We start from the raw sequence: 16,923 nt of genomic DNA, 5'->3' as shown, positions 1-16,923 counted from the left end.
GAGCGGAGCCGCGTGTGTGCGAGGTGTACGGAGCGGAGCCGCGTGTGTACGAGGTGTACGGAGCGGCGCGTGTGTACGAGGTGTGCGGAGCGGCACGTGTGTACGAGGTGTACGGAGCGGAGCGGCGCATGTGTACGAGGTGTACGGAGCGGAGCGGCGCGTTTACGAGGTGTAGGGAGCGGAGCCCTGTGTGTGCGAGGTGTAGGGAGCGGAGCCCCGCGTGTACGGGGTGTACGGAGCGGAGCCGCGTGTGTACGAGGTGTACGGCGCGGAGCCGCGTGTGTACGAGGTGTACGGAGCGCAGCCGCGTGTGTACGAGGTGTACGGAGCGCAGCCCCGTGTGTACGAGGTGTACGGAGCGCAGCCGCGTGTGCACGCGGTGTACTTAGCGGAGCCGCGTGTGTACGAGGTGTACGGAGCGGAGCCACGTGTGTACGAGGTGTACGGGTTGATAATGACTTTTAGGTCACCGCCCCACTATCAGTATTTGGTCAGTTTTTTTTCTCAGGAGTGGGAGCCAAACCCAGGAGTGGATGATAAATGCAGAATTGGTGACTTGTTTCTATTATACCTTTTCTCTGATTTTTCCTCACCGGTTTTGTTTTCCACTCCTGAGAAAAAATACTGACCAAATACTGATAGTGGGGCTGTGGCCTTAGGGTTGCTATTTCCAATAGGTGTCACTAGAGTTCAAGTCCTCTTCCTCTCGGAAAAAGCAATATGCGTATTTAATTTCCCAGAGAAGCATTGCATGGCCTATAAGTCTCCTTACACTGACACTCTCCACAAGGAGAAAACGTTACATTTTTGGCTTTTTTTTTCATGATCTTTCTTAAAAAAAACAAAAACAATATGAGTAATCTTGCAATTTTCACATTGACTTTTGGGGCTGTTTTAGACTGATGCTTCCTGTCCTTTCAGTAAGAGTTTTCCTCAAGGCTTCTTATCATCAGAGGCAGGATTACAATAAGGCTGCGTGCCCACGATGCGTTTTTCATGCGTTTCCGCTGCGGAATTTCCGCAGCGGAAACGCATCAAAAACGCTTGGTAATCCGCACCCCATGGTCCCCAATGGCATTCCGCAATGTCAATGCACATGCTGCGGATTATTCCGCAGCGTTTCTGCGGCGCTCAAAAATCTGCAGCATGTTCATTAATTTTGCGGAAGCGCAGCGGAATTGCATTGAGACGCATATAATCCGTGTCTGTACATTTGTACACGCGGAGTATATGCGTTTCAATGTGCGGATGGTACCCAGTTCTGGAGGAGAGAAGACTCTCATCCAGACCTGGGTACCATTGTACCTGTGAAAAAAAAGAATAAAATAATAAATAAAGTTTATATTTACCTTCTCACGGGCCGGCCGGCAGCGCTTATCTTCCAGGACCTGAGATGACGTCGCGGTCACATGTGACCGCAGGCTATCTCGCGATATGCCGGCAACCCGGAAAGAACGCGACAACACACGCGGCAGCACACGCGGCGGGGGATCGGTAAGTATAGCTATATTTTTTACGGTCACACTATATAAATCCATGCTGTTTGCATGGATTTATATAGTGTGACCTAGTTGTCAAGCACTTTCCAAGTGATGCTATCGCCTGGAGAGTGCTTGTAGTCCGCATGCGTAAATGCATGTGAATATGCATGTGAATACGCGAGTATTCTGCAGGAAAAACGCATGCACAATCTGCATGCGTTTTTTTCTGGCAAGGGAGATGCAAAAAGCTGCAGAAATTTTCTGCTTCATTTCTGCATCGTGGGCACATAGCCTTACAGATAATTCTTGTTTACATAGGAGTTAACACAATAGGTGATATCATAGCTCACCTCCCCTCCTGTACTACAAGTGATAACACCTCTATATACAGTAGATAACAGGATCCAGAATTCACAATAGGTGATATCACAGCTCACCTCCCCTCATGTACTACAACTGATAACACCTCTATATATAGTAGATAACAGTATCCAGCATTCACAATAGGTGATGTCACAGCTCAACTCCTCCCCACCCTGTACTACAACTGATAACACCTCTATATACAGTAGATAACAGTATCCAGCATTCACAATAGGTGATGTCACAGCTCACCTCCTCCTCCTGTACTACAACTGATAACACCTCTGTAACACCTCCTCTGAGTCTCACAGATCTCGCTTTTGCATCTGTGATTTTCATGGATATGTGAATAGAACCATTCAATTCTATGGGTCTGTGTGCTGTCCGAGGAAACATGGACAGTGCGTGGACATTTCACACGAGCTTTCGGATGTATTGAACATGAACAGGAAGCCAGAGCTGTGGGTGCTCTCTGACTTCCTCTTGATGCTCGATTTGTTCGATCTTGCAGATCTCATGTGACATAACAACCTCATGTGAGCCTCGGGAACTCGAGTGCTGACACTGCTGGATGTGAGTATAAGCTTTTCTTTATTTTAACGGAGCCAAAGATGAGAAATGAGAAGGGGTTGTCCAAGCAGTGGACAACCCCTTTAAAGTGACTTGCTCCATTAAAAAAATCTTCGACCACAGCTCCAGTTTGTTCTAAAACAACAATCAGTACTTTACTCAATGTCCCCGGGTCCAGCGATGAGTATCTGGTTCTGCTCCTTGTGTCCAGTACTGGCTGTGGCGTTCACCTCAAGTCAACAGAACAGTAGTCAATCAGTGAACTCTGCGGCTATGCCAGCATAGAAAAAACATCCCCTGATGGCGACTGAGCTCACTGATTGGCTGCGGCGTTGTTGACAGTCAGTGCCACTGCCAATACTGGACACCAGGTCAGCACCATAGACTAAGTGATCAAATGATAAACCTAGTAGAGATGAATGAATCTATTGAAATTAGTTTCTGGCAGATTTTTTTTATATAAGAAATATTTTTTTGTGCTTTGCTCCATTTGCATTTATCTTTTCCCACTTTGGGCACATGGATCACGTTCTCATTCATACATTGAGCATGACTTGAACTGTATATGGAACGCATGTGATGGTGACGTCATTGCGTGTTGCGACATTTGGATCTTGTTACGTCAGTCAGCTTTGTTGTTTGATGAGAGATGGGAGGATAATGCGCAAGAACGCGAAAGGTCATGGCGTCATGACATGGCTTGACCTTGCACTCTGATACGTGATAGATCGTCCTCTTCAAAGCCAGAAATCCCAGCTCAACGTGAGCACGAGTGGCGGCGTTCTGAAGATGTGGTGAGGAGCCTTAAAGGTAAATGGTAAGGTGAGCATAAGTATTTTTTTTTATTTTTGACATCTTAGCAAAATAAATGTATGTGGTTTAGACAATAACCTCTCCGCAAATCAAATTTCCTGGAAAAATTTGAATTTTGCCTTATCCACTCTTCTCTAGTACATAGCTCAACACAACTAATATATAACAAGTGATTTCTCCAAATTCAACAGAAAATGCAACTTTTACTGACTACTGCAGTATCAGAATTATTCAACTCTTCATGATAAGTATCTTAAACACATAGCACTGCCTCTTTGGCTGTTATTATCTGCTGCAAACAAGATTCATCAACAGACACCAGCTTTTGGCAGCTTTCCTGAGGAATCTTAGCCCATTCCTGAAGGGCAATGGCCTTCACGTCACTAATATTTGGGTTTTTTGCACTGTAACTATCTTCTTCACATCTCACTAAAGATTTTCTATGGGGTTGAAGTAGACTGTGACACATGATTGGGATCACTTTCCAGTTGGAAATTCCAGTGATGGCCAAGTTTCAGGTTCCTCACAGAAGGCATGATGTTTTTCCAAACATTTTCAATACTTGACTGAATCCATCTTGCCTTCTGCACTCTACAGGTTTCCAGTCCCAGAGGAAGCAAAGCAGCCCCAGAGCTTCACTGACCCGCCACCATGATTCACTGTAAGCATCAACGAGCCGCCACCATGCTTCACTGTAAGCATCACCAAGCGAGTGCCATGCTTCATTGTAGGCATGTGATGATACGTCACTTCTCACGGACAAGCCATGAGTTGGGGAAGTCAAAGAGTCCAAGGTCAAAAGCCAGGAGGGGTTGTCATAAACAGAGTGGTGAGACAAAGGTGCAGTCAGGTCACAGTCCGGGGTTAGGATTCCAAGAAGATAGCGGATCAAGACAAAGAGGCTAGGCAAACACATGGTCAAAGGTAAATGCAAGGTTGGGCAACAAAGATTAGAATATAAGAAGTCAGAGCACAGAGCAAACATATACCACTTGAGCCAAGCTACAACTGGCAATGTTCGAATCATTGCCAGCCAGCTAAATAGCCAGGTAATCGCCCACAACAGGTGACACCTGAAGGAAACCCCACAGGCCTGGCCAGATTAGACAGCTGAGCTGTCATTCACAATCCTGACATCTCAGTACGCCCCTGATTCTATAGGGTGGCTGAGCTGTCACTCACAGCGTACTTAGGACACTGTGAGTGGTGGAATCGTGATAGGCATAATCTTGTCTTTATTAGCTGGCCATCATTGTTATACTGTGACGCACATGTGATGTCACACTAGTCTAGCAAATGTGACTCACATGTGCATCACGTTGCAAAAATGTTGTTACTCTAGGCCGACTAATTATATTCAATCTGTTTTATTAAACATCAATTAAGCATTAATTATTAATCATTTTACATTTTGCAGATCAAGAAAAATATATTGTATTGTATTCGACTTTGAAGAAAATATAATAAAATAGACATATAAAAAATCTCCAAAGTTCAAATAGGGTCACTTTTTTCAAAGAACAATTCAAATGGTAGTGTATTCAATAATATAATGCTTATAAGGTAACCGACTATAAGAGGATCATATGTTGAGGTAATTTCTATACTGTATCTGAAAAGACCATATAAGAAGAAAAAAGAAAAGGAGGGAGAAAAAAAGAGAAGAAAAGAAGAGACAGAGGGTCAAGGGGGGGGGGGGTCCTTATGCCCGTGTGACTAATTATGAACCCAATTGCAAGCATCTGTTGAAACTATTAGAATGAATTATGAAAATCAGGTGTGTCCTGAAATAGAATCCATCCTCTCCAAACCCCTTCTAAATTTAGGCCGACTAATTGAGACATTTGCTGCGGATGTCGGCAGGTAACAAGTGGTACTCCAGCTCCCTTGCAGTGTCCACAAATCCCTGTTTTGGCCAATCAAATGGGACGTGACAATTGATTTGCACCAACTCTAAGCTTGGGTCTATGATGTGATTTTCTCTTCATTATTTCGACACACAATAGCCACCAGAACCCTCCTTAACTCCAAAGTTGCTGAGACAATAACGTAATCCATAATGAATAAAGAATCAGAGGCCCAAACACAAGTATATACTTTAAAACAAGTATTTACTAATTATTTTGTTGCATATAATTAGATTGCATTGTATTCTATTTGCTTTTTGGAATACAGACGTTATTGGTGAATTGTCTTTATCATTAATTCCAAGAAAAAAACTAAATGACTACTTTCTTGTGTGAGTTACTTTAACCCCTTTACCCCCAAGGGTGGTTTGCACGTTAATGACTAGGCCAATTTTTACATTTCTGACCACTGTCACTTTATGAGTGTCTTGCCAAGTATTTAAAGGGCTCGGATATTGCTTTAAAGAAGGCGATTAATTTTTATTATAATTAAATTATTACAGAATTGATTCCAGAAAATAGGAAATAGTGTGATATTGCGTACACTTTTGCCTAATATAAATCACAAAGGTAAAGTACTTACACTGCACACTACACACGAAGAAAGAAAACTTCACCAGGAACCGTACACATCATCTGTCCGGAAACATCAGCTGTGAGAAGCAAACAGCGAAGACAGAGAGATTCCTGGGATATCCACACTGTAGACCCACATGGGCGTCCCCTCCAGTCCACAGGTTAACAAATGCTTGTGCAACCAAGTGTTACACAAACGCTAACAAATTCTGTTTGTCCAATTGTAATAGTGGGGAAGGGCATAGCCTTCCCTTGGTACTGAGATAGTTAAAGGAAGTGTTCCTGAAGTCAGACCTCTCTGAACTGTTGGTAGACCAAGCTAAGGGGTTAGCTTTAGTGGTCCAGTCAGTAGAGTAAAGGGGGAACTTAGTGCCCGGATCAAGCCTTGAGTGATATAGAGCTTGTTCCTGGCATAATTCATTGTGGGCTGCAGTACCTGTAAACAGCCACAAGATGCCACTGTCCTGGGTGCAGATGTCAGGTTGAGTCTGCTAGCAGGGTTACAGGCAGTGATGAGTTAATGCTGTGTGATGACAGCTCACCGAGGGTGGGCACTTTGGGAAAATTCCTGCTTAAGTTTCCAGAAAGCAGGAGGAGTCACTCAGTAAGAAATAGTACAGTGAATCGTTCGGGCAGCCTGTATATAGTGGCTGCTAGGGTAGACGGGAGCTCCATACCCTCTGACAGTGGGATCCCCAGTGTGCAAGTCTCCCTACACAAGAGCACGAGTCCTGTTAGCCGGCCGGAGAAACTCATCAGAGGTAGTGAGGACCCGGGGCACTTCTAGTCTGCAGGAAGCAGAGGAAGAGGAATAGGACTCCAGGCTAAGACGTGGGGGAGAGATTGGATCCAGATTACTGAGAGTATTACAGAAGAGTCTCTTGGGCTGGAGATAGAGTCACAGAGATGCTTCATTTAAAGAGGGAACCAGGGCTGAAGATGTTGCCAGCGCCTGTGAGAGAGATGATAGCCTGTCGGGCCTTATCCATTATATCTGTCTGTAAATACTGTAAATTCCTCTTCCCCAAGTAAAGTTCAAGTTCTGGTTAAGAACCTTGTGTCCTCTGAATTTATTGCTGCCCTGGTCCCAGAAGAGAAATGCCTGGAGACAGCCGCGATCGGATGGCTTGAAGTAAGTGAAGAGCACCACATACACAGACACACTGCAGAGGGAGGACACGTATTGTCTGTAGGGTGCCATAGCGAGTGGGGACTACAGCTCGCCCACGACTACCTCGCTGGGGCACCTTACACAATATAGTATCTCTCCTCTGAGTGGCCAGCTCTTCAGATGTCAATGTACACCGGACAAATACGTCACCGGATGAAACATACTAAAAACTGGTACCGAATGTTTTACCATACTATAAACATAGCATTTCTCACCAAACATGGATATCGAAACTATTCAGTAATTGGATGATAATATAAACATGCACTTTCCCACTAAAGAGCTATGTGATAATATAAACATACACCATTCTCATTAAACAGTTTTAAGAAAACTATGTGGTATTGGGTGATTCTATAAACATGCACGTTCTTATTAAATATTGCAGCCTCCAGGTATTAGAAAAATTACAGAAGATACAAAGCTAAACTATTACTGTTTAATATCTTAAAGGGATCTTTAAAGACAGGAATGTCTTAAAGGGGTCTTTAAAGACAGGAATGTCAATATGGGTTCCTGATGGCCATTAAAGTCTTAGCAGTACAATGAAGTAATTACTCTGGAACGCTTCAACGAATCCCACTGATTCTGAAATTGTTTTTTCGTGACATGTTGTACTTCATGGTAGTTGTAAAATTTCTTTGTTATGACTTGCGTTTATTTGTGAAAAAAATGGAAATTTGGTGAAAATTTTCAAACTTTGAATTTCCATGCTCTTAAGTCAGAGAGATATGTCACACCAAATAGTTAATAAATAACATTTCCCACATGTTTACTTTACATCAGCACAATTTTGAAACCAAAATTTTTTTTGTTAGGGAGCTATAAGGGTTAAAAATTGACCAACGATTTCTCATTTTTACAACAAAATTTATAAAACCATTTTTTAGGGACCACATCACATTTGAAGTGACTATGAGAGGCCTTTATGACAGAAAATACCCAAAAGTGACACCATTCTAAAAACTGCACCCCACAAGATGCTCAAAACCACATTCAATAAGTTTATTAACCATTCAGGTACTTCACAGGAATTTTTGGAATGTGGAAGAAAAAAATTAACGTTTATTTTTTTTCACAAAAATGTTACTTTAGACCCCAATTTTTTATTTTCGCAAGGGTATCATTAAAAAATCAATCCCAAAATTTCTTGTGCAATTCCTCCTGAGCACACTGATACCCCATATGTGGGGGAAAAACACTGTTTGGGCACACGGCAGAGTTCGGAAGGGAAGGAGCGCCATTTGACTTTTTGAATGTAAAATTTTCTTAAATAATTAGCGGACGCCATGTTGCGTTTGGGGAGCCCCTGATGTGCCTAAACAGTGGAAACCCCTCACAAGTGACCCCATTTTGGAAACTAGACCCCTCAGAGAACTTATCTAGATGTGTGGTGAGCACTCTGAACCCCCAGGTGCTTCACAGAAGTTTCTAACATTGAGCCGTAAAAATAAAATTTTCACATTTTTCCCACAAAAATGTTTTTCAGCTTCCAATTTTGCATTAGGGTAACAGGAGAAATTGCACCATGCAGTTTGTTGTGCAATTCCTCCTGAGCACGCCGATACCCCATATGTGGGGGAAAACCACTGTTTGGGCGCACGGCAGGGCTCGGAAGGGAAGGAGCGCCATTTGACTTTTTGAATGTAAAATTTTCTTGAATAATTAGCGGACGCCTTGTTGCGTTTGGAGAGCTCTTGATGTGCCTAAACCGTGGAACCTCATCCCCCAAGTGACTCCATTTTGGAAACTACACCCCTCAATGATTTTATCAAGGGGTATAGTGAACATTTTGAACCCAGAGGTACGACACAGAATTTGATAACATTAGGTCATCATATTGAATAAGTTGTCATTAGTCCTGAGTGCAAGTGCTCGCTACTTGAGTTTGCATCGGGTATGGACCAAGTATCTCGGGTGCTCAAGTGACATGCTCAAGTCGCCACCCTTATGTTTCACGGTTATTAGACACCCAAAAAAAACATGCTGGGATCGCTGGTGCATGGCAGGCAATCCCCGCAAGGTTTTTTTGGCAGTATAACAGGTGCAAAACATATGGGACGGAGACTCAAGCATGTCACTCGAGCACCCGCTATACTCGGTGCATACCCGAGCACCCGATGCAAACTCAAGTAGCGAGCACTTGTGCTCAACACTAGTCGCCATATCGTCATTTTTTTTCTTTACTTCTGACAAAATCCCAGCCCCAACACAAGCCTAACCCCAACCCTAATACAACCCTAAACCTAGCCCAACCCTAACCCTAGCTCAACCCTAACCCTAGCCCAACCCTAACCCTAGCTCAACCCTGACCCTAGCCCAACCCTAACCCTAGCACAACCCTAACCCTAGAGTTTATTTTTTATGCCGTTCCTCGTGCGGTATAAGTGATTAGATGACTTTATTCCTCGGGTCTGTGCAATTACAGCGATACTAGATTCATATCGGGTTTTTATGATTGACAGCTGTCACACACTAAAAAAACCTTTTTTTTTTTTGCAAAGACTAGTTTTTGCATCGCCATATTTTGAGAGCTATAATTTTTCCATATTTCGGCCGACAGTCATGTGATGGCTTGTTTTTTGCAGGATGAGTTGACGTTTTTATTAGTACCATTTTCGGGCGCGTGACATTTTTTGATCGCTTTCTATTCCGATTTTTTGGAGACAGAATAAACAAAAACCAACAATTCAGGAATTGTTTTTTTTGTTTGTTTATTTTATGCCGTTCTGCATGTGGTAAAATTAATAAGGTAGCTTTATTCTTCGGGTCAGTACGTTTACAGCTGTACCACATTTATATCTTTTTATGTTTTGGTGCTTTTACACAATAAAAATTATTTTATAGAAAAAAATAATTGTTTTTGCATCGCTTTATTCTGAGAGCTATAACTTTTTTATTTTTTGGCCGTTGGAGCTGTATGGTGGCTTGTTTTATTGCGGGACAAGATGACATTTTCAGCGGCACCATTTTTATTTACATTCGTCTTTTTGATTGCGTTTTATTCCATTTGTTGTTTGGCAGTATGATGATAAAGCATAATTTTTTGCTTCGTTCTTTTTTTTTTTACCGTGTTCCCTAAAGGGGTTAACTAGTGGGACAGTTTTATAGGTCAGGTCGTTCCGTACGCTGCGATACCAAATATGTGTACTTTTATTGGTTTATTTATTTATTTTTCATAAGATTATTTATTTATGGGTACAATATATATGTTACGGGTCCGGATGGTGGAATCACTGTGCCGTGGTACAAGGAGGGACCAGAGAGGCGTAACTAAGTAGCTACCCGGACCGACCCTGGCTACAAGGCGGCTTAGTCAACTCCGTGAACCAAGGAGGGACCAAGAAGGTGAACCAGGTGCCACTCTGGGACCGACCTCGTGTGAGAGCAGGCGACTCCCACGGGACTGATAGCCGAAGTGGACTGGCACAACAGATGGGCAGACAGATGTGAACGGCTGGTAGGCTGATGGACGGAGCTGACTGACGGACAGGCTCAGCTGGCAGGCTGATTGGCGAGCACGGCTGATAGACAGGCTGGCGGGCACGGCAGATAGGCAGTCTGGCGGGTACGGCTGAAAGACAGGCTGGCGGGCACAGCTGATAGACAGGCTGGTGGACAGCACTGGGACCTGTGTGCTGGAGAGAGTGTTAACACACAAACTACAACATTGCACAGGCACCTCCATTTTGGAGGAGGTGCCTAAAATATCAGCTGTCCTCTGGCCATTGGTCAGGGACATATTAGGACGGTGCGCGTGGCCCCTTTAAGAAGCAGGGAGCTCGAGCGTGCGTGCCCTAAGCACAGTGCCCGGGAATCTGCGCGCGGTGCACGCACCCCAGGCTCCCACATACAGGGGAGCGGGGGACACCGGAGCAGAGCTGCGGCGGTAAGGGGGTCGGCGTCTCTGCCGGGCAGGAGGCAGAGACGCTGGTGCTACAGTATCCTCGCTTTACCCCCCCTCTTCTTCAAGCCTGCAAGAAATCTTTTTTTGAGTAAAATAAATGAATTATAATCTCATTTTGGACTATATATTTTATCTACTACTATTTATCAATTTATCTAGGTCCTTTTGGTCCGTGCAGATTTACACATACATACGTTTTCAAATTACGATACAGCAGATGGATTCGCTTCCAGTATAGTTATGTGCAAATTTGTTTCACTGTATCTTATTAAGGCTGTGTGCTCACGATGCATTTTTTAAGCGTTTCCGCAGCGGCAAAAACGCTTACAAAACGCTTACAAAACGCATGGTAGAAGGCCTGCTATGTCCCCCAATGATAATCCGCATGTGCTGTGCACATGCTGCGGAAATTTCTGCTGCGGACTATCATTGCGGAAAAAAACGCAGCACTACCAATTATTTTGCGGAAGTGCTGCGTTTTCGCCGTCATTGACTTGCATTAGAACGCGCCAATTCCGCAAGACTGCATCTGTACTTGCGTAATTGGCGTGTTCTAATGTGCGGATGGTACCCGGGTGTAGAGGAGAGGAAAGTCTCATCCACACCCAGGTACCATTAAAAAAGCTGTTAAAAAAAGAATAAAATAAAAAATAAATGTATACTTACCTTCCGGCGGCTCACGGTGCGCTCCTCCTTGCTTCCCGGCACTTCGCGATGGAATGAAGTACCTGCACTGACGTCAGAGTCATGTGACGGGTCACGCGACGCTGACATCGGCAGGTCCTTCAATCCACCGCTGCCGGCAGCCGGGACGGTGAAGCAAGACAGCGCGGGCCATCGGAGGGTAAGTATACATTTATTTTTGTATTTTTTGACATTCTCTTGGTCACACTTTATAAATCCATGCTGTTTGCATGGATTTATATAGTGTGACCAAGTTGTCAAGCACTTTCCAAGTGATGCTAAAATCGCTTGGAAAGCGCTTGTCAACCCGCATGTGGAAATGCATGTGAAGAACGCTTCACTTCCGCATGTCCCTGGCAGGAAAACGCATGTACAATCCGCATGCGTTTTTTTCTGCCAGGGAGATGCAGAAACGCTCAGGAAAAAATCCTGAGCATTTCTGCATCGTGGGCACATAGCCTTACTCTGCTGTTCATATAGAAATAGTTCAATTCAGTTGTCCACATTTTACATTGTAAATGAAAACATTTTCTTATTTTCCTTGTGTTAGCTGGTTCTATTACTGTGTAATGCTTACATGAAAAGAGCACTAATAAATTTTGTTTGACAGATGTGTTTGTTTTACTGTGGCTATCTTATGCTAAAGGGGTGGTGTTTTCTCTTATATTATCAGTAGACAATTACCATACTAGTCTATACAGTTATTTCACTTTCAGTATAGCTGGAGAGAACACAGAGAGAGCACATGTATAGACGTCCAAGCTCTGAAAACTCATCTTTACAGGTATGTAGCAGATAAACTATTCTTTTATTCTCAAATTATTCAATTCTTTTGATTAGGAGGCTGGACAGACATCTGTCTGAGATGATTTAGTGAATCCTGCCTTGAGCAGGGGGTTGGACCAGAAGACCCAGGAGGTCCCCTCCAACTCTACCATTCTATGATTCTATGAGTGTAAAGCAGCAATTTTTTTTATTTTGCTCAGCCATTGGTTGATTACTCTGTCATGATGTAAGACAATGGTCACTGCCTGCTTGATGAAATAATGCCCAGCACTTATTTCATCTTGCATGAGACTTGTACTTTTGATGACCCATTCTTTGGTATGCAAGTGGGGGGAGAATTAGGGCGGTGTAGGCTCAATGTCTGCTTATGAGAATACATTCTCACTGCTGTGATAGAATGAGTGCATGCTTATATGGATGGTCTCGTTTGCGACACTCCAGCATCGCAATCGCATGGGATGTCTCAGTGTGTGACGGGGCCCTTATTGTGTGTATTGTTGTGAAACTGGTAATAGTTTGTTCTCTCATTTTATTATTATTGTTTATGTATATATTTTATTTTTTCATTCCACAGTATTGCCTTTTTGCATGATGAGAAAACGGATATTGACTGAAGCTGAATTAGAGGAGCTTGTAAATGCCTCCGATTCAGATGATGATGTCCCGCTTGAAAATGTGTCCAAAGAGGAAGACCACATAAGTGATGGGTAAACCAATGCAGAGAAATCTGATTCTGAAGTGGAATCTGATAAGGAAACCCAGACAACTAGTCTGATGCAAGAAATCCATTCGAAAAACAAAGATGTAGTTTGGATCTTGCAGCTTTCTGCTCAGGCTGGTAGAAGGTATTCTTCAAATGTCATAAAAGATACTCCAGATCCTACTAGGCATGCTATATCAATAATTGATGACATACAATCTACATTCAAATTGTTCATAAATAGAACCATACAAAACATCATAATACAAATGACAAATATTGAGGGACAACAAGTTTATGGCAAGAAATGGAAGAATTTCAATTTGACAGCTCTAAATGCTTTCATAGGTTTACTACTGTTAGCAGGAGTGTACAGATCCTATGGTGAATCAACCAAAAGTTTATGGAATTCCGAAACTGGTCGCCACATATTTAGGGCCACAATGTCTCTAGAAAGATTTCATGAGATTTCAAGAGGTCTTCGGTTTGATAATAAAACCAATTGATTTGAAAGAAGAGCCACAGACAAACTTGCCCCTATTAGAAATTTGTGGAATAAATGGGTAGAGATTCTACCAACATTTTATAATACTTGTCAAAATGTGACTGTAGATGAACAACTGGTGTCATTCAGAGGTAGGTGCCCGTTCAGACAGTATATTCCAAGTAAGCCTGCAAAGTACGGCATCAAAATATGGACTCTGTGCGACAGCAAAAGTTCATACGCTGTAAACGCTCAGGTATACATAGGAAAAAACACTGGTGAAAGAGCTGAAAAAAATTAAGGTATGCGAGTAGTTTTGGATTTGACACACGGACTCAAAGGACAAAATGCGACAATTTTTTCACATCATACCAACTGGGGCAGATGTTGCTGAAAAGAATAATGACCATGCTGGGTACTGTTAGAAAAAACTGTTAGAAAAAATAAGCCAGAACTGCCGCAAGGTATCCTCAGTAAGAGAGACGTTTATAGTTTTACTAGATGGTGGCCCGATTCTAACGCATCGGGTATTCTAGAATATGTATACGGCCGAACGGGCACGACTAATCAGCGAAGCAGTGTTTAAATGGGTTGTGCACTACTTTAAATTAACCCCCCAATGTATCCCCCCGGGGGCCCTAATGAATTTTGTAATTACGTCATGTTGTCAATACTGCTTGTGACAACATCGCTGACCACACACAGCCAGCACGTAATCAGCCGGCTCTTGCTTCCGCTTACACCAAGACTATTTACGGCTGCAGCCAGGGGTCTCCTGTTCCGCGTACCACGGTGAATGACGGGCTATGGGCGGGGTTATCCCCCATCGACTGACAGAACGTGTTCACTGAACGTGACAGAAGTACATCACACTCTGACTGACCGTGTTTAGTAAACGTGACTGAACTATGTCGCACTGTGACTGACAGAACGTATTCATTAAACGTGACAGAAGTACATCACACACTGTGACTGACAAAACAAGTTCAGTACGTCATGGGCAGTTGGTGAGTCACATGACCACATGGGCGGAGTCAGCCCTGCTATCTCCCGACGGTGGCGTACTTATTTTAAATCCGGTGCCAATTGGCCGGAGAGCGTGTTTAAATTTGGCATCAAAATCGCTGATTGGTCGTGGCCGCCGGCCGCGACCAATCAGCAAAGCGGTGTTTAAATTTGGCGCCAATATCGCTGATTCAATCAGCGAACCGTGTTAGTGAGGACCCGGGAGCGGCGCTGCCTGTGCAGGTACTTCCGCTGCGAGCAGCCGGGAGATGACCGGCTAGCGCCGGTCATCTCCCAGCTGCATCGCCGCTGACCTCCATGCGGCTACCGTCGGGAGATAAGCGGTTGGGACCGCTGATCTCCCGACGGCAAGTGTGAAGGGAGGACTGGGGAGCGGCGCCGCCTAGGCAGCTGGTCGGGGTACTTCTGCTTCGAGCAGCCGGGAGATGACCGGCTAGTGCCGGTCATCTCCCGGCTGCATCGCCGCTGACCTCTGTGCGGCAGATGAGCCGCTAACGGCCGCCATCTTGTTCTGAAATCCCGCGTCGCTGATTGGCAGCGGCCGGACCAATCAGCAACGCGAGATTTCCTGGACGGACAGACAGACGGGATAAGCCGATTATATATATTAGATGTCTTATTTTACTGAGGATACAACAGTAGTTTCTTACGTTCCCAAAAAACACAAAAAATGCACCATGATAGTGCAATCAGTAATCGAGACGACAGAAAGCCGGACATGATACATTATAATGCCACAAAAGGGGCAGCTGATACTCTAGATCAACTCATAGGCACTTACACCTGTACATGCAAAACAAATCGGTGGCCTATGGTTGTGTTTTACAACATTCTTGATGTGCCGGCATACAATGCATTCGTGTTATGGCATGAAATACACCCAAATTGGAACAAAAATAAACTATATAAAAGATATAAAAGAAGAATTTTTATAGAGAAGTTGGGAGAATCACTGGTTAGCCCATATATCGAAGAAAGAAAAGTAGCATCCAGAGATGATGGAGCGGCAGCCATTGTCCACAGGATCCAACAGCATGCTAAAGAAAGTGAACCAGCTTCCACCGGCACTGCTACGATACCCATGGCCTCCACCAGCAACGCAACCAGCCTAAAACGGAAACAATGCGCCTTCTGTCCAACATCAAGTAATCACTAAACAAATATAATATGCTGAAGTTGTGAAAAGTACTTATGCAAAAGACGTGTAAATTATACTTGTGATGAATGCAAACAGTAAATTTAGCACCGTGAACCTTATTTACCATTTTATATAGAAAAAAACTGAACTTTTTATTTATTTATTTATTTTTTGAACAAAAATAGATTTACTTACAGTTTGATGTTATTAGTTATAGTTTACAGTTATATAAAGAATTTTTTTTATGTACAAATGTGCAATATGCATGAATATTCCAATTAGGCCATTAATATTTTTTGATACAAAAAAATAAAAATTAAGTTTTTGATTTCATTTTTCATTTGTTTATGAACAAGCATCTTCACATACAGTATAATAATGCAACAGATATTCAAATAAAACACTTAAATTAGCTAAAAATCAAGACTTTAATAGGTCCGGTCAAAAATGACCAGAACATTATAAGTGTATAGTAGACCCGAACAGAACAGCAGGGTTAAGGGGCCAACAAGACTGGTTGTTCAGTTAACACATTTTCCTCATTCGGGGTATAAAATGTCCTTACCTATTGTGTGACTTCTGAGATGTGCAGTAAGATTTGATTTCTGGTTAAAACATTTCCCACATTCCAAACAAGAAAATGGCTTCTCCCCTGTGTGAATTTTCTCATGTGCAAGAAGACTTGATTTCTGGCTAAAACATTTTCCACATTCAGAACATGAAAATGGCTTCTCCCCTGTGTGACTTATCTGATGTCTAACAACATGTGATTTCTGGTTAAAATATTTTCCACATACTGGACATGAGTATGGTTTCTCCCCTGTGTGACTTCTCCGATGTCTAACCAGATGAAATTTCTGACTAAAGCATTTCCCACATTCAGAACATAAATAAGGCTTCTCCCCTGTGTGAGTTCTCTGATGTTTAACAAGATCAGATTTCTGAGTGCAACATTTCCCACATTCAGAACAGGAATATGGCTTCTCCCCTGTGTGAGTTTTTTGATGGTCAATGAGAACTGTTTTTCGAGTGAAAAATTTGCCACATTCTAAACATGAAAATGGATCCTCCACTGTGTAAGACGATGGTTCAACATCGCTTCTGATATTTTGATTTTGGTTAACAGTCTGTGATGACTCATAAGATAAGAGCTGTTGAAAAGGATCAGATGATAGATCTTTGCTGTGAAGGGCTGGAGGTGTATCTGGGATAATGGCATCCTCTTCATATGTATATGTTGTAATAGCGTAATCTTCTGTTTTAAAATCTATAGGCATCTCATGTTCCTCTGAGATTCTGATACAGTCACCTGCCAAG

The 16,923-nt window shown here is 43.1% G+C and overlaps 1 protein-coding gene across 1 annotated transcript in view; it reads right to left on the bottom strand.

The window, feature by feature from the left end:
* Positions 1 to 16,923, bottom strand: part of LOC141271435 (uncharacterized) — a gene marked incomplete at its 5' end in the record, with an annotated part of 223,463 nt that overhangs the window by 29,054 nt on the left and 177,486 nt on the right. Inside the window, one exon of the mRNA XM_073681511.1 lies at positions 16,193 to 16,915. Coding sequence (XP_073537612.1) covers positions 16,193 to 16,915 — 723 coding nt within the window. The remainder of the gene's footprint in view (positions 1 to 16,192; positions 16,916 to 16,923) is intronic.

The sequence above is a fragment of the Phyllobates terribilis genome, unplaced genomic scaffold, assembly GCF_046119375.1.
Source record: "Phyllobates terribilis strain yellow unplaced genomic scaffold, ASM4611937v1 Scaffold_5__5_contigs__length_657084704, whole genome shotgun sequence".
Taxonomy (NCBI): domain Eukaryota; kingdom Metazoa; phylum Chordata; class Amphibia; order Anura; family Dendrobatidae; genus Phyllobates; species Phyllobates terribilis.
This window is presented reverse-complemented; position numbering and strand designations above follow the sequence as displayed.